The sequence below is a fragment of the Patiria miniata genome, unplaced genomic scaffold (assembly GCF_015706575.1).
Source record: "Patiria miniata isolate m_02_andy unplaced genomic scaffold, ASM1570657v1 HiC_scaffold_12, whole genome shotgun sequence".
NCBI classification, from domain to species: domain Eukaryota; kingdom Metazoa; phylum Echinodermata; class Asteroidea; order Valvatida; family Asterinidae; genus Patiria; species Patiria miniata.
Genome location: NW_024037050.1, coordinates 776,776 through 794,629, shown reverse-complemented (window position 1 = coordinate 794,629; position 17,854 = coordinate 776,776). Strand labels below are relative to the sequence as shown.

The window sequence follows — 17,854 nt, the reverse complement described above, 5'->3', positions numbered from 1 at the left end:
ACTTTCACTCGGGAGATAACACACTGATTATACAGTGTTTATATGTCAGTGAAGGGCAAAACCTAATATTGAAGTTCCTGGTTGCACCAACTCACGAGAAATTTCTTTTTGTGAGTGTGTGTGGTTCTCAAAAAAAAATTCAGGGAACACGAGATCTCTCTTCACATAGTACAACTGCACATTTATTTTTATTTATGACTTCACCTGACAAACCTTCAAATCTTATCTTCAGGTCGATCCAGTCAATAAGCAGTTTTGCAGCAATTTTATTCATTGTCGTTTCATTTCTTCTGTTTACAGTTTAAATCTGTGGCTCATTTACCATGGAGGGCATTTATGTACAAGGTGAGAATGACTGACTTTTAATGACGTGAAAACTTTGACTTTTACAAAATTAAAGGCAAAAAAAAAATAAGTCTCCGGTTTCTGGTATGGAGCTTGCCTAAAAAGTGGTGCGGTGACGCGGCTTTTTTTTTTTTACCTGTTTTTTTTGGCTCCAAATGTCGGCTGATGACTGCAAATGGTGCCCGACTAAACTTCGTGCAAATATATGGGAGTCCAGAGAGGCCACATAAAGCTTATTCTCGACCATAACCCCATCTAAAAACACGTTGAAATTGTGCAGCAGCAGGATTCCAGTCAAACCAGTGAGTTTGGCGGTTTGAGACATCATCTTTCATTGAAAATTTTTTTTTTTTCATTTTGCCGACGCGCATGGCTACGGCGACGCGCGCGCATACCAGAAACCGGAGACATTTTTATTTTTTGGGCCAAACCTTTTCCTTTTGGAAGGTATTTTTTTTGGGTGGCACTTGTGTGATGTTTGATTTATATAATGTTGTTTTGGTCAAAGACCCCTTGCATCTGGCATTACATCATTTCCACAGATTTAAATTTCTCCAGTGAGAATAGAGATACACCCCTCCCCCCCTTTAAAAGAAAAAAATGGGGTGATATTTAAAAAAATATATATATTTGGAAATTTACAATCCTACATAATGTAAAGATACTGTGATAGTTTTAATCTGTAATTTTTTCTTTTTGTATGATTGTTGAGGTGTATCAGCTCATGAAATGCATAACTCAAAAACTTATTTAACAGGCAGTTGGTCTGTTGTCATCTATTAGTCGGGAACAGCAAATAGGTATAATTTTGCCAAGAAAAGTCCCTTTTCAAAAAAAAAAAAGAATTCTAGATCTATATTTTAACAGCAATTAAACAGATCTGTTTTTGACCAGAACAATTTGTTGTGACAAACACATCACACATATCTGATAACTTTCTTTTGCAATTTCCAATATACTTTCAGGCCTTCAATACGTTTATTGACGACGTCTTTGCCTTTATCATCACCATGCCAACGGCTCATCGTCTGGCCTGTTTCCGTGACGATATTGTATTTGTCCTGTACCTGTACCAACGATGGTAAGATTTTAAAATGGAGGAAAAGTAATTCGTCAAAGTAAAGTAGGAAAAAGCTAAATTACACAGGACTTAAACAAATCAATTTGTGCCAGTAGAACTGATCTGGATTTGGCCATAAGCCACACCCACCTCTCTCTCATAGGGCTTGTGAATGAGTCTGGGGTCACCTGACCAAATGTTGTGATCTGATTGGTCAATATGCACCGTTTGATTGACAGGCAGGTGTCAATTACACCTTGCTTGACCTTCCTAGCAGGGAAAGATATTTGTCCAGCTTTAAAGTTTTCCCTAAAAAAATGCACATTTGAATCACACCAGATATTGAACCCTACAGTGGTTACGGTGTTTGACTCATGTACGATGGTGTGTGGGCTCAAACCCTGCCAGGAACATGGTGTTTGTGCCCTTGGGCAAGCCACTTAACTACAATAAACCTCTGTACTGATGACGTCAACACTTTGTTTACACGTGCACTTTCCTATGGAGCCAGTGGGGGCCCACGGTCCACTGAGCACCTGTGAGGGCCTGATGAATGGGGAATAATTGTAAATTGCTTTGAGATTGTTGATATGAAAGAAAGCACTATATAAGCATTACAAGTTATGTTTAATTTGAAATTTTTTTCAAGAATGACCTTTTTACAGTAAATCAACATCTTGCTTCTTTGATTGTTCTCAGGTTGTATCCGGTTGACAAGAGCAGAGTCAACGAGTACGGCATGTCGTTTGAGAAAGAAAAAGACGCAGTGACGGGAAACGTGAACGATGCAAAGGAACACACGGATTAAGGCCATGAAAACTCCTAGGATCTGAAATACAACGTGCCTTTCAGAATGATAAACATGGCATCTGATAATGATGATGGTCAGTGGATACCGCAGGGTTTTGCTTGTGGGTTGGGGGTGGGGGCAGTCAAAAATCTAGCAGCCGCCAAGTTACTCTTCAGGGGCCCCCAAATTATTATCAAAAAGTTTACTTGGATTAAAGATTGTACTAGTAACTTTGTTCATTTGGAAAAATAAAAATGTAGGAGATTCCAACATTCAGTCTGCAGTTGACTGATTTTTTTTAAGTCGAGGGTGCTATGAACGAAATCGTGTTTCGTGATCATAAGGTCATGCATGGTTTTCACTGTTTGCTTGAAAAAAGTGTAAAAATATATCCACTGAGATGAAACTTCAACAGGGTAGGTTTTGAACATTCCTCTTTGGAATTTGAGTGGTGTTATCATTGGAAACGAACAAAACGCATGAAAAGCAAATTATCTTATGTGCATGTAAGTGGTTTGATAAGGTTCGCTTTTCCCCATTTTGGTGGAAGTTGTGCAGCTTGCCGGAAAACATATATGACTTTATAGTTGGATTGGACCATCGCTAAAAGGAGTAATGGATTGCAACTGATGTATATATATTTAGTTAAAATTCGGCTGGAAGTTTCATCCTAACAAAATCACAAACCGTTGCTCAGGGCTTTTAGTTATTTTTAAAATTTAGCCCTGTCAGAACAGGCATGTTTGTTTTAGGCCATCAGCCTGGGGGTTTGGTCAGTATCAAATCAGGGCATAAATGATTATAGTGAGCATGCGCAAGGTATAACGCCCCTAGAGTGGTAACAAGCATTTTGATGGACATTTTGAAAAAAAAGGGTGATAACACCTTTGTGGACATTCCTTTGGTTTCGTGTAGTTAAGAAAACTCAGTACAAAAATAACTTTACTTACACTGTGAAAAATCTTTCAACCATGAATTTTTTTTTGGATTTCCTTGAATGTTTCTCTTCATTCTGCGACTGATAACCCTAACCTGAAAATGCCTCTAAACCTGTTTTCCAGAGAGGGCAAAACGTTATGTGGACACGGCTTAGTCCACATAACGTCAACACAACCTGCATTATGTGGACATCTTTTGTTCACATGTCCACATAGTGACTGTAAGACAAACTCATTTGTAATTTACAGATTTACAGATGTATTACTTTTTTTTTTTAAATTGAACTGCATTATCTATTTAGAGTTCTATTAGCTATGTCAAATTGTTTATGCGGAAATATCTGTTCTAGATATGGTCATTGTTTTTAGAGGGATTTCATTTTTAATCAGGCATGTGAGAAAACTTCCTTTGCAATAAATGATGCAATAAGTATCCTCTAGATGTGCTCTTAACATTTCAGTCATTTGCATAAAAATGACTTTTTTATTCTTACATATATTACATTTATATAAAACACTGCATTGAGAACACACCCTAACTCTACATGCTCACACTCAAAAAGAGATTTTGAACGTAAAGAAACAAAAGCCAATTAGCATTTGTCAAAGACAACTTGAGTAATAACTAATCAGACAGGATACAAGCACATTACCTTGGCAATGTTACACATCACTAATATACTAGACATCTCCGCTATTCGGATGGAATTGACTATTACCTTCACAACAGTCGTTCAAAGGTATCGACCAATCCGGGCATCCTATCAATTCTATCATGAAGGGCCCCTTCAATGGCAAAGGCATTGTACTAGCTATTGTTCAGGTAATCAGTCACAGGGCCATTGCTTTGTACAATATAGCATGGACAATGGTTTGTCCATCAAAGGGGGCCGTGTGAGTGTCAAGTGATCACGTGCCCGTATTTGTCAAAACCTACTTCAGCGTCTGTAACAAGCTAGAATCACAACGGTATGCATTGGTCAGTTTTAACAAGCTGTCCTCAACTGCGAAGTCACCTTCTTGCCATTCATTAAGGTGCACTTTCGTTCAAAGATTGCCAAAATGTGTTAAATAACTAACCATATTTCAAAGGTCTGCATGGGCGTCGCCAGGATTTTTTTTGGGGGGGGGGGGGGTCGGGCAAAGCAAATTTTTCCCCAAAATTCCTTAACTTTTTTCTTAACTTAAATTTATCATTTTTCCGAGCGTGAGTGGTGGAGCATTTGCCCTACCCCCCCCCCATCAAATTAACGGCAATATGGCTTCGCACCTCTTTTTTCCCCCTTTTTCCTTTTTATTTCTGAGTATTTCATCATTACTGATTAATCGTTTTTGTAGGCAACATCATCCTACCATTGGCAAAATTATGTGTCCATAAGCAAAGGGCATTAGTCAACCAATGGTTGGTTGGCGTCAAATAGTGCGCATGCGCTGTAACATTAAAGTGCGAATGACTCTAGTCGAACCATTGTCAACATTTTTTGGTCACGAGTATGTTTGGATTGTTTATGTTCTTTGACCTGTTGGAAGATATCTCCGAGGCCCACCAGCGGGTAGTACAACTCGCTATGTTTAATCTCTTGTCAATGGTTCCCGCTGCACTTAAGTAACGAAATGAGGCTATTGCTAACCAGCGATGCAACCAGGCCAAGTAGGCTGGTTCCAAATAGTCGACTAGACAGAGTATGGACTAAGTAAGTCAAACTATGGTTAACAATAGTTCTTGTGTGAACTTGGCCAAATATGCTGCAACGAACAGAGCCACCTATTGTCCAATAGTGTCCAAGAATGTCCGCTTTGAACAGCGCGCCCGGTAGTCAGATGGTGTCTAACCCCCTTTCATTTTGCAAAGGCCAGCTCGCGGGAAAACAATCCTTGCTACCTTTCAGCATGAGACTGCATATTAATGTCCCCGCCCCCCTAAAAATCTGTCTGGCGATGCCACTGGGAATACTACTGCATACTTTGGGTTGTCATGTTAAAACAAAAAAACCTCATATTTTACATTTGCAAAGTTTTGGAATCGGAAGGTTTTTTGAAGGATAGAAAATCCACAGCAATGGGACTTGGCTCAGTAGTCATCGTCATCAGAGTCCATCACTCGCCTTCGGTCAAACTAGGAATAATCGACACAACAGAAAGTAAGTCATTACTTTTGTGTTACTGTCTGCTTTACAATATCATTTGAACTCTTAATACTGGACAAGCAGTTTGTTCCAAATTCAAGTAAGGGTGCTAACCCTGTAAGCACATAATCCCTAGCTATGTGATGTATGCATGTGCATAAGCCAAAATTCCTCGCTAACCCCTGAAACATGCTGACCATAAGCGTGGAGTTTTCTTGCCAACAGTAAACACAATCCATGAAATTGGGCCCCAGTCAGTACTACCAGAGGGGCCTCGTAGCCGAGCGGTTAGAGCATGGAGCTACGGAGTGGAAGGTTTGCAGTTCGAATCCCATTCGGATCAAAAACTGGAAAATTCTCTCAGATAACCCAACAGTAAAATGGGTACCTGATTCGTTCAGGGAAGGTATATGCCACGCCCAAGACACAGTGGACGGCTAACATCCCACTGCTCCTACAGCCGGTAACGGCTATGGGACCTTAACCTTTACCTTTTGACAGTACTACCAGGGAAGTAGTACCCCAAGATACGTTTTGTTGCTTGTGGTTCCATACTACAATCCGTACGATAGACGAACAATTAGATGAATTGTCTATGGATTTTTCCCCGTTTTTGAGAATGAAACTAAAATATGTACGAGGTGTTACAAAACAAATAGATTATGGTTTTTCGGGGAAGAAGTGCAACATTACTGGTGCTCGGTATTGGCTGATTTTGACTTCCTCCCTCTGCTAGCTTCAGGTTGGGTCAGGTAGGCAAATCAGCCCACACCGAGGGACCAGCAGTTTCGCACTACTTCTCGGTTGTAATTGTCTACTACTTACATTGATTTTAGTTTTTCTCTGTGTCTGCATGCTGACTTTCTCCAGCAGGCCCTTAAGTTGATCCTCTCCAATCTAAATATAGAAAGAGAAAATTGAGTCTTTCAACATTTCAGTCCAAGATGAAGTGACTCATATCCAGAATTAGAATATAGGGAAAGAATGTTGCAACCTGACGCTATTTCAGCGGTTGTGTACAAAGTCTATGTTAGGAAAGTATTTCCTAACAAAATTGGAAATGTTTCTTAGTCCCAGATTCATGTCTTTTCATCATTTTTGCAATGACTGACCTTCATTGAGATGATATATGAAGAAAAATGCAGCGTCAGGTTGCAACATTCTTTCCAAATTTAGAAGTAAAACTCCAGTTTGGGGAACACAGAGCATTCACTATTAAAAGCAAACCTTCAATGGGAAACCTAACCCAAAAAAAAAGGGCCAGCTTTTCCTGGCCCTCAACAAACAAAATTTCTACATGCAAAGCTTGAGGAGTATTATTACATTCAGTGGCGTAAATCCTTGACGGCGAGTGGGGGCCGTGGAAATTCGAAAAGCGGGGGTGGGGAGGGGGGGGGGGGGGGGATGGACACCACATTATACTAGGGGCGCTCTTCAGGATAAAGATGTATATGAATTACAGCTTTTGTACTTTGTTTCTCCACTTTTCAGTGCTATTGATTATATTTTAGTTGTTGGGACAGTCGGAAAATACCTCAAAATCCGCATTTTTTTTCTCATCACAAAAAAGGGGGGGGGGGGAGGGGGGGGAAGGGATGATTCAATAGCCCATTTCCCCCTGGTCAAAAAGTGTGGGGGGGGGGGGGAGGGAGGGGGAGGATTATACCCCCCATCCTCCCCGGGATTTACGCCCCTGATTACATTGTCCTACATGTCACTGTATTGGGTGCAGTGGCTGTTTGGGGTGGTATCTGGAGTAACAGGCAGGGTGCTTTGGGGCGGTACAGCGACTAATGGATTTACTGAAATTTAACAAGAGTTTTTAAACAGCCATATGTACAATTGAGTGGAAACCAAATGATTGCAAGTTGTATTGAAAACCAACTGATTCGAATTTGAAGTATTAGACTGGACTGACGTGTTTCGCACTTTTGTGTGCATTTTTTCGCTACCTAAATTTTGCAATTCTCAATACGCAATATTAAGAAAGGCATGTGGGAAATGCACCTTCCGATTTACTGAGAAAAAACCTGGTTCATAGTGAAGATAGGACTACATGTAGTCCCAAATACCCTGTGAAATCATTCTGCCAGAATCAGTTTGATCAAAAAGAAAAGAATACTTAAAGGAGGTTGTAAGAAAAATGTGCCTGTGGGCATACTTTAGCAACAGAATTCAGCCATGAGACCAAAAAATTAATTGTGCACATGTTTACTCTGTTTTCTCAAGAAGGTTCACAGTAGAACGCTGTTACGACGAACACCATGCCATGGGTCCATAAAAATGTTCCTTGTAGTGGTCGTTCGTAATAGTGATTGTGTATTATAATAAAATTTACTATTTTGGGAGCCAAAGGAATGTTCGTATAGCCAAATGTTTGTTATAGCGGTGTTCATTATAGCGGCGTTTCACTGTAGTACCTTTGAGCAGTTTTCACACTTCATTGATTTCGCCTTTTGCTACTTAAGCATTCACTTTCTTAGAGTTTAGGCACTCTCCTGAAGACGGTCAGGGCATACTGACCAGAACGTCGAGTTTATACCTCTGGTTCTTTTCAGAACCATTCTCTTAGTTGAGAAATTATTCGCACATGGTGTTTCCGCAAACCTTTCATTATTTAGTATCTCCACCATGCAAAGCCTCAAATCTTACTTATTTGAGCAGTTTTGTCGCTTCAAGTGAAAAAATTGCAGAACAAGCAAATGATCCTCTGTACCTTTCGAAGAGTGCCATATATTACTATTATATGACTATTGCTACTCACCCGTCCTGGTAGCTGTCCCGTCTGAGCCATTTGTATTAACATCCTCTCCACCATCTTGGCTTTCTCTGGTTTGACTAAGGCAATGCTGTTTACTGTCACAAAGAGAATAGTTGAAGGTGCATACAGCCAGATTTTGCCCAAAATTCATGTTTTAGATTGTTGGATCTAGTTTCAAAGATATGAGTGACAAGAAGTCCACGTTTAAATTTACGGTGAAAAAAGTGAAAAAGATAAAAAATTTGTAGAGGGATAAATCGGAGATTTCAAAATCCGGTTACCCTTTTTTCTTTCTTTTTTTAAAAACTAATAACGGTTATCTGATTTCACCAGAAGCTCCCATGCATTCAGCTCACATCGTACCAAAAAAAAAAAAAGGTGACGAGTGAGGTGCTGCATGCAATGCCCTCCATGACAATTGGGTACAATCTGCGGGATTCAATGACCACTGGGCCTTTACAATAACACTTCAGGGCCCAATTTCACGAAACGCTACGACGTGTTGCAACCCGAGTTACGACACGTAACACGTAGCAACTCGCATTGCATTGTACATTCCATTTCAGCTCACATTGCGATGTGTTGAACACGTGGTAAGTTCCTTAGCAACGGCTTAAAACATGTCGCAAGTGACGGCGTGACTGATGGTCATTGCGGAATAAGAAGCGTCCTTTTCTCGGCCAGTTTTATGCCATAAAAGTTACATAAGCGAGACTATAATACCGAGACAATGTGTGTATAGTTGCAAAAGGAAAATGCACTGAATAATTATGAACTAGCCTGGTATATTGCAGTTTAAATTCCAAAGTAGCTATCAGTTTACCGTGAGCTTATTTTCCGTTAAAACTGTATCACACGTTCGCCATTTTGTTTTACGTTTTAAAAACTTTTAGAGCGGAGATCCGACGACTGTTTGTTGACTGTCAGACGACTATTTACTGTATACTGAATAAATACATGCAACAGTCACCGTATTGTGCTATAAATACACATACGACACGTCGCACTTACGATGTGTTTTGTGAAATGGATCGCAGGACGCGTCGCAGCTGCGACGCATCGTAGGGATACGATGCATCGCAGCGCTGCAATGCATCGTATTTTAAGATGAGTTTCGTGAAATCGGGTGCAGAACTGTAATGTTGAAACAAATTGGGTGGAAACCAAACTGTGATCAGTCAAATGGGCAGGCTATTCATGAACCAAGAAGACTGCTAGACCATGGAGCAAATTTGGGGATGTTCCATAGTCGTTTTCTTTAGCCTGTGTCACTGAAAAACAGAAGGCTTTATTTTAGTTTCGAATTTCTGGTTTTCAAAATTTAAAGCGAATAGTGGAATTCTAACCAAATATTAAAATATCCGGATTTTAATCCCACTACTAAAAAAAAAACACCACATGTTTACATCTGAATCAGCAAAAGTTTTTGGCCTTGTCCATGCGTATTGCAAGCATCACATTCGGGGCCAAGTTTTCAACAAAAGGCTAGCGCCGCATAAAATATATACGACAATCCACTATGTGTTATCAGGTCCCTCGCTAGCTTCAAAATTATGCACATGGCAACCCTAGCGCGTTTGAAAAGAAACTTAGAAAAGAAATTTGTTGGACTAGAATGAAGACTAACACTCCAACGGTGCAACAATGGCATTTATACAACCCCTGAATAAATCCCCATCATCTGATTGGTGGGTCGTTGATCACATGTCATTGAATTTTTTGTCCTAATCCACGACCTGGCCGCACCAAAAAACAAAAGTTCTGTTCCATGTCAAACAAAAGTTTCATTACATGTTCACAATATTATCAATCAGATGACGAGGATTTACTCTGGCATTGTAATTCCAAATAATGAATGTTTAACTTTCGTGCAATGGACAGAATAATTTCATTCAGTGGCAGATGGAATGTTCTATGACAAATGCAACATTCCATCTGTCACTGAATGAAATTATTCTTACCATTGCATTCATAAACAATTATTATATGTGTAATAACAATTGTTCTAAGCCCTGGCCCAAACTTACATCTTGCTCGGGCATTCTGATCCAGCACTTGAGAAAGAATAGAGTTGATCATGTCTTCCTGCCTGCAAGATACATTGTATATCGTTAGAAAAACAAATGTAATGAGGAGTTAACACTAAAAAGAGAACACTACACTTTCATGTACGGTATTCATAAAAAAAAATAAAAAAATACTAAACACATGAGCATTTGTTTAAAGGTGTTAAACACCATTGGTAGCATACTAGTACTGTATTCTTTAGAATTAGTGAAATTATTATTGTGGTTTATTTGAAAATTTGTAATTAAAAGCTGTATCCTCATTGAGTGATTCCTGTTTGCTATTTCCCAGGTTAGCAGCATTGCTAATGTTGCTAGCATCGTGACTTTGGGCGAGATCCCTGGCTACATGTACACGGCATCTGGGTTTTACGGCTTCTGACTAGCACACGTCTTGAACAAAGATGTTGACAAAATGGGGAACCACCAACATAGAGCTGGATAGCTCTGTTGGAAGAGCGATGGACCGGTAGTCCAGAGGTCGCAGGTTCAAACCCCGCTCCAGTCAATTTCTTTGTTCAACTTAAAAAAATAAGTCAAAAAGTATTATAATGCACCTAGTCAATTTCAATATTGTGGTTTATTTGAAACTTAAAGGGAATATACAACATTTGCTTATGCTGTAATTTTCATAATGGAAAAATAGCCAATATTGTTACACCGACTTGTTTGAAGTTTTGGGTTCGTAGATGCTGGAAAAACCAAGAAAAACAATTATGTTCTCCTAGTCTGGTTCTCTGACCCCACTTAAGATGAAATGGAGCAATTTATAGATGTCGCGGAATTGTAAGGTCAGGGAATCAGTCTAGCTGGCTTGTACCCCTTCACAGGTGTGTAATCGATTGCAAAGAAAATGTGGACTAACTAAATATGACAAATTGGGAGCAGTATTTGAAAAAAGCCAGTTTTTTCCCAACGCTGGTCAGCCGACCAGCACTGGAAATTGAAACAAAAATAACACTTTCTTGAAAATGTCAGCACACCAGGTGCCACTATTTTACAGGATGCTTTAGACTGTCATTCTCCAGGAAGGTATTTCGTGATAAGTTGTTAGTTTTGTTTTTTGATGTTTGCAAATGTTGTATGTTCCCTTTAATTAAAAGAAAACAGTAATCCTTCCAGATCTTGCAAAGCCAACCTGGTATTGGAGGATTTGGCAGGATTACAAAAGGCAGTGTCTAGCTACATGTTCTTTTACATCGGTCCTGATGCTTCTTGAAATGGTAAATTCTGAGGAAGTGGCATTAGTTTTCGGAAGAGCGGAGCATTTTGAAGGATTTTAAAGATGGTTCTGTTGGGTACAATCAGTGGATCTGTGCTATTGCCTGCATTGTGCTGCACTATTGGCAAATTGCGTTGCGCAATCAGTTGATCGTAGCACCATTTGTCAATCGCGCAGCCATCAGTTGATCGCCTTTTCTGTCAAATTCACGCCACTGGAAGATAGTTTGTAAGAAGGGAAGTCAAGTCTGACATTTCCGATGGAATCCACTGATGACATGCACTTGTATTTCTGTGCAATTGAGTGATAGTTCAATACAAAATCCATCGATTGCGCCTAGCAGTTCAATGTCAGAAAGTGCCTTGGGTTTTTGAGTTTGTGTAGCGTACCTTTTCTGAGCCTCTTCTTGGTCCTTCCTGGCATTGGGATCCTGTCCCTGACCCTGTATTAAAAAAAAAGGAATAACAATAATCCCTCAAATTCTTCACCTACGTGTACCTAATAGGCCAAATAAACAAAAATACAGTTTAGCGTCCCTGCCTGGCCGCTTCCTTTTTGCCGACCGCTTGGATTTTTTTGTATTTTCTATTTTTGACAAAAAAGAGAGCAAAATTTCGACCGATCCATCAGAAAATATAATACTTGCGAGTCAGAACTCCTAATTTTAGACTCTATTGGTCACTTTCCACATCGTGCAGTCGACTCTGCAATCTCAAATCCAACCCAGCTTTGACGGTGGATCATGGACTGAGTGACCAAGCGGCCACGTGTTTCTTATGCACAAAGGTATACTCCCGCAGCAATTATTGTGTTGACGTCCTAATATGCTGCCGAACCTAAACAAAGCCAATGTTCGGAAAAATGTTGTGGAGCCGAACCCCAACTGAATGAGGGTTAACTAGAATAAGAAATTCAGCACTAGAAATTTCATTTTCTTCAAGATCGTAAGCAAATCTACAGAGTACATGTAACTTTGATGTAAGTAGTGCGATCTTAATCCTTGATCTCTTATCTGGTGGCTTGCATAGCCTACCTGATGTTTTTATTGGGTCATTAGTTGAATGAAAGACAATGCATGGCAGTCATGAATGTTTGTGTTTGTGTTGCATGGATTCGTGGGGCGCTGTGGTCCAATGGTTACGGTGTTCAACTCGTGTGCCGTGGTGCATGGGTTCGAATCCTGACCGTGGGAACATGGTGCTCGTGCTCTTGAGCAAGGCACTTTACCATTATTGCTTCGTCCTTCGGATGGGACGTAAAGCCATAGGTCCCGTGTGTTGTGTAATGCACGTTAAAGAACCCAGTAACACTTATCGCTAAGAGAATGGGTTTGCCCTGGTGTTTCTGGCAGTGGCTGCAATGTGCGCCCAGCACCTTGTAAACCATTATAAGGTGCTACATACTGGGTCTCATATTTCTCATAAACTTTATTTACCTTTCTTTAATAATTGACATAATTTCCAGTGCCTTGAGTACCTAATTGTTGGTAGATACGTACGCTATATAAGACTCCGTTATTATTATTACATTGTATTTATTATTATTATTATTATTTATGGTCACAGACGTGAAGTCAATTCAGATATTTATTGATCAAAAGTCACATCAAGTGTCACGATTTAATTTCTCCTTTCTCTTGCTCTCTTTCCTCTTTCTATTTTTTTTCTTGTCAAGGTAAAGAAGTCAATATGCATAAAGACAAGCTCTTAATCTCAGCAAACCTAGATGAATCTTTAGCTAACCCTAACCCCCTAGGCCCTTTTTGCTAGGAACCATCCTCAATCCTCCAAAATTTTGCAGCAACGCCTAAATCCTTCAAAATCGTCAGTCCTGCCTCAAAATGCATTCATCGTCAACCCTCCCAAATCCTCCTCATCCCAAAATTGTGACTCATGTTCAAATAAAGGATACCCAGCGCCTCAGTCCTTCAAAATCATCAGACAGTCCTGCCTCGCAAAATGCATTCATCCTCAATCCTCAGAAATTTTCATGTTTCTCAAACACATTATTCATCCTCAATCCTGAAAAATCCTCCAAAACCGCAATGATGATTTTGGAGGATTGGGGTGGGTTAGGGACATGGTATGCCACCAAAAGTTTGTTGAATTTGTGTTCCTACAACGCCTTTACCATTTACTAAAAATAAAGAAATCTACATGTACTGCTGTGTTTTTTAAATTCTTGTAAAACCGTGCTGCAAACTAAACAAAACTACGGAAAAAAAGGTTGCAACCTGACGCCACTTGTGCGATTGTGTACAAAGTCTATGGAGAGTCAAGAAAATTTTCTAAGTATTTCCTGACAAAATTGGAAATGTTTCTCATGTCTTATCATCATTTTTGCAATGAATGACCTTCATTGAGATCATACATGAAGAAAGAAGTAGCATCAGGTTGCAAATTTTTTTCAAAAACTATAAAAACCACTTTGTAGGCCTAAATGTTTATTTCTCTTGTCATGTCTGTTTCATGTCATTTTTGTGTTTTGAATTTTGATCTGTGTAAAAACTAACGGTTGTCAGAAATTACAAAAATTAGAATGGTGGCCATCTTGAAAACAAAAAATTAATTTAACATAAAATAAAAGGCCCCACCTCCTCCTCCTTTAAAAAAAAAAAAAAAAACCAGGACGCTTAACATTTTTTTTTTTACTTGGCCTTACATCATGCATGACAACTTCATAGCATAGGAGTTGCATTCCAATTAATGGAAAGAATGTTGCACTTGCAGCCTGACGCCACTTCAGCGGTTGTGTACAAAGTCTATGGAGAGTCAAAAAAAAATTCTAAGTGTTTCCTAACAAAATTGGAAATGTTTCTCAGTCCCAGCTTCATGTCTTATCATCATTTTTGAAATGACTGACCTTCATTGAGATGATTTATGAAGAAAAAAGCAGCGTCAGGTTGCAACATTCATTCCCAATTAATAATATTTGAAGATCCACAAAAAAGAAGAAAAAAACCACATGATTTTTGAATGAAAAGAACTTCAAAGAATTACAGGCCTACTCTACAGGAACTCCAAACCAAGACTAAATTCAAGAGATAAAAATAAGGCAGTGTATTTGTATATAAACTGGGTACCGATCGTTTTCGTTATTGAACCGGGGCCAGCACTGCACTGCATGCACTGCACGGGTAAGAAGAACTCCTCGCCCCCCCCCCCCCCCCCCCCCCCGGTGACCGTAAGGTCATGGCCAAATTCTGCTAAATGCACTTCAAATAGCTGTCAGACTTATCAAAAATCTGCCAAATTCCCCAGAATTACTCGAAATACACTATAAACACTTAAAATCACATGCAGATTTGTAGTATTGCCCTAATTAAAGGGAAGATACAACATTTAGTTACTTCAGTACTGCATCAATCAACCATGCCAAAAGAATTTAAAAAAACATGTGGCATGAGGCGGGCACTAGTCTCAATTTACTACACATTTCTCCATAGTCAAGCCACCAGACTATTGACACTGAATGAAGAAAACAGTCTTTTCAAATAGTAGGACCATGGTTGGACATGTACCATGGTGCGGAAAATGGGGATTCAAGCTCTCTCAACCCAAAACGATAGCGATCCTCTTCACAAACAAACAGAAAACTAATATTTCTCTCCTCCTTCAAGACCATAATATCCAAATCCCCCAATCAGCTAAATTCCTAGGTGTCACTTTTGACAGCAAGTTAACCTGGAAGCACCACATTAACAATATTGTCACTAAATGTAAGAGAAAACTCAACCTTTTGCGATGCATTAGCGGAACTACATGGGGCGCTGACTGTAAGACACTTTTCCAGTTATATAATGCACTTATTAAACCGATCCTTGAATATGGTTGCGAAGCTTTTGATTCAGCTTCAGCCACTATCAAACAGAAGTTGGATAGTATCCAATACCAGTCACTAAAAATCTGCACTGGAGCCCTCCAAGGCTCACCTTTGTATAAACTTCAACTTGAATGTGGCGACCCCCCACTGAATCTTCGTCGCCAATTCCTAAGTAATCTGCACAATATCAAAATAAATGCCCATAAAAAACATCCTAACCACCATCTCCAACAGGACAATTGGCAGAAAAACTACTTCACAGAGAAATGGAGACTAACTGCTCATAAAACCCCTTTTGAAGCTAGAATTACTCAATACCCTATTGAAACGTTTCCTTTAATCAACCCTTAACCTTTCCCATATTAGCATTATTATAAACCTAGTATATCTACAGAAATTGTCTCCCAGGTCTCGCATATAAATGATATCAACATCAGAGGCAGTATTAGCAAAGAAATTATTAACACTGTCTGGAACAATTCACTCCAAATCTATACTGATGGTTCCTTTAACCCCGATTTCAATACTGTTGGCTGTGGCCTTTATATTCCTCAACTCAAGTATTCCAAAAGCATCAGACTTAATAATGGCATCTCCATATTCACAGCTGAGCTTTTTGCCATCCTTCTAGCTCTAGAATTGATTGAAGATGTCAAACCCATTCATGCATGTGTGCTCAGTGACTGTCTCAGTGCAATTCAAGCCATCTCGAACCCCATTCCTCAGAATAAAATTATCTGTGACATTCGCCATACCCTCATAAATATACAGCACCAAGGCAACACTGTTGTCTTTGAATGGGTCCCTAGCCACTGTGGAATTCCTGGTAACGAAAAAGTTGACAAAGTTGCTAAATCGGGCACAAAAAAGCCAAATGTCGATCACAATATCCCCTTTTCTGATACCGAAATCAAATGATGACTTAAAAATGACCTTATAGACCAATGGACGAAAATTATCCCAAACCTCGATCCGACTAAACATTTCAAACTTAAACCCTCTTTCACCTTCACCAATTGGGGTAAAAGACGCCAACAAGAAATCCCCCTTCACAGACTTCGGCTGGGAACTTGCAAAGGACTTAATACCTTCCTGCATAACATTGGTCAACACCCCGACAAACTCTGCGTTACATGTGGATGCACGGATGACGTCGAACACTTCATGGTTAAGTGCAAAAATTACAAAGTCCAAAGACAGTCACTCCAGAAGGCACTTGGATACTCTGATGCTCAAATGACACTCAAACAACTTCTAGGTCAGAAACATAACTGTGACGAAATTCTACGATATATCCACAAATTATGCAACATTAACATCTAATTGTTTTGCCACGCCTCCATTACAACTCTAATCTATTCTGCTTAGCCACACCTCCTTGATATTGTAGATTTTGCACATGTGCGGGAGAGGGGAGCGTCGATGGTTGGCTGGACACAGTGTTGCCCTCATCACCTGAAGGCGTTGCGGACCTGCGACGAACCCGGCGGGGCCCGGGCCCTTAAATTGCATGGTGAACGGTCCGGCCTTGCAGGACACCAGCGACACTGCATGTTCGGCGGATCATTGGTGCTCCCCCCACTCCTGCCTCCATGCTTTACCGAACTGTCACTGCTTGGTTGTTTTTTGGCATTTCTTTCTTTTTGTCTCTCGCAGCTCTCACGAAGTGTCTTTGTTTTTCATGTCGTATGACTTTTTTTTGCTGATTAGCCTACTGTTCATGTAACGCAGAAGTATTGCTTATGGCACAAAGGGCACTAGTTTGCCGAACGTGCCATTACATCACATCAACAACAACAACGACATGTACCAGTCTAGTATTTAGCCCCATTTAGAAATCACTTGACTTCCTTCTCTACTCCTAGAACTATGAGGCTCCACGTAGTGAGCCTCATAGTTCTAGGGGTATTCCCTCTCATGTCATGCATGTGCAAAATATTGAAGAAAAGTCTCCTTTAAAAATTGAATTCAGTCTGCAAACTTGGTTGGTGAAATACTGAGGACATTTTCTTTGCTCCAGTGGAATTTTTGGAGAAATTTGCTGGAAACTGTGAGTAAAGTGGGCACGTTTCAGAGCACTCCGGAGCCCTGTCTGAAAGATGTTATGAAATTGCGTAAATTTCAGGCTAAACGCGGTTGCTTCACGATGAAGTCCGGTTCCCACTCCCAGTGAACCTCGACCTAGACCAGCCAAGGTTTGTTTGAAAAGATTGAAGCTTTTTTAAACAAATGTAGGGCCTACCATTTTTGTCAAATTTGACGTGTTTTTCTGTCAATTTTTTTTTTAACCATTTTTGCAGCATTCGGCATGTTCGGCCAGAAATCTGCCCCCAATTCGATTCTGTCAAATTTTCTGTCAAACTCATTTTTTAACAAAAAATCTGTCAAAGTTAGCCGAAAATCGGCTAAAACGGTCACCCAGCCCCCCCCCCCCCATATGGGGCGGGGCTGTGCGGCGCCGAGTAGCGCATACGCCACGGACGGTAGCCATTGCCAGTTTCCGGACAACACAAAAGAATGTTATAAAATTGCTGAAACTTTCATACCCCATATTGCTGCTGTAATTCAGCAAGTCGCCTCGCACGTATTTCCTCAAGATCGCTATCAGCCATGGCAATTTGCTAAAAAGTACGTAAAACTGTCAATTAATCCTACAACTGACAACTTGCTACAGTCAGTGTCACCTGGTTTTTCGTCGACGCGACGAGCGCATAGCTGGATCGT

The 17,854-nt window shown here is 40.1% G+C and overlaps 2 protein-coding genes across 4 annotated transcripts in view; one reads left to right on the top strand and one right to left on the bottom strand.

The window, feature by feature from the left end:
- The window catches only part of LOC119744449 (cleft lip and palate transmembrane protein 1-like protein), a 31,941-nt gene extending 29,028 nt beyond the window's left edge, over positions 1 to 2,913 (top strand). For all 3 annotated transcript variants that reach the window (XM_038220391.1, XM_038220383.1, XM_038220399.1), the window contains exons 13-15: positions 301 to 345; positions 1,311 to 1,426; positions 2,105 to 2,913. In XM_038220391.1, coding sequence (XP_038076319.1) covers positions 301 to 345; positions 1,311 to 1,426; positions 2,105 to 2,213 — 270 coding nt within the window. In that variant the 3' untranslated portion in view covers positions 2,214 to 2,913. The remainder of the gene's footprint in view (positions 1 to 300; positions 346 to 1,310; positions 1,427 to 2,104) is intronic.
- A 1,489-nt stretch (positions 2,914 to 4,402) lies between these two features.
- LOC119744504 (programmed cell death protein 5-like) lies at positions 4,403 to 17,842 on the bottom strand. Its single transcript, XM_038220451.1, has 6 exons — positions 17,677 to 17,842; positions 11,698 to 11,750; positions 10,048 to 10,109; positions 8,024 to 8,115; positions 6,085 to 6,156; positions 4,403 to 5,249 (listed from the first exon to the last, which is right to left on the bottom strand). The coding sequence occupies exons 1-6, from the start codon at positions 17,740 to 17,742 to the stop codon at positions 5,205 to 5,207; spliced, it is 390 nt and encodes a 129-aa protein (XP_038076379.1). The 5' UTR covers positions 17,743 to 17,842; the 3' UTR covers positions 4,403 to 5,204.
- Between the last annotated feature and the right edge of the window lie 12 nt (positions 17,843 to 17,854).

Excerpts from the sequence above, each read along its gene's own strand:
- LOC119744504 (XM_038220451.1), bottom strand. The coding sequence starts at position 17,742 with ATGGCTGATAGCGATCTTGAGGAAATACGTGCGAGGCGACTTGCTGAA. Across the intron at positions 10,110-11,697 it reads CAAGAAGAGGCTCAGAAAAG|GCAGGAAGACATGATCAACT; the intron begins GTACGCTACACA and ends TGTATCTTGCAG. Across the intron at positions 6,157-8,023 it reads CGGGACAGCTACCAGGACGG|ATTGGAGAGGATCAACTTAA; the intron begins GTGAGTAGCAAT and ends TTCTATATTTAG.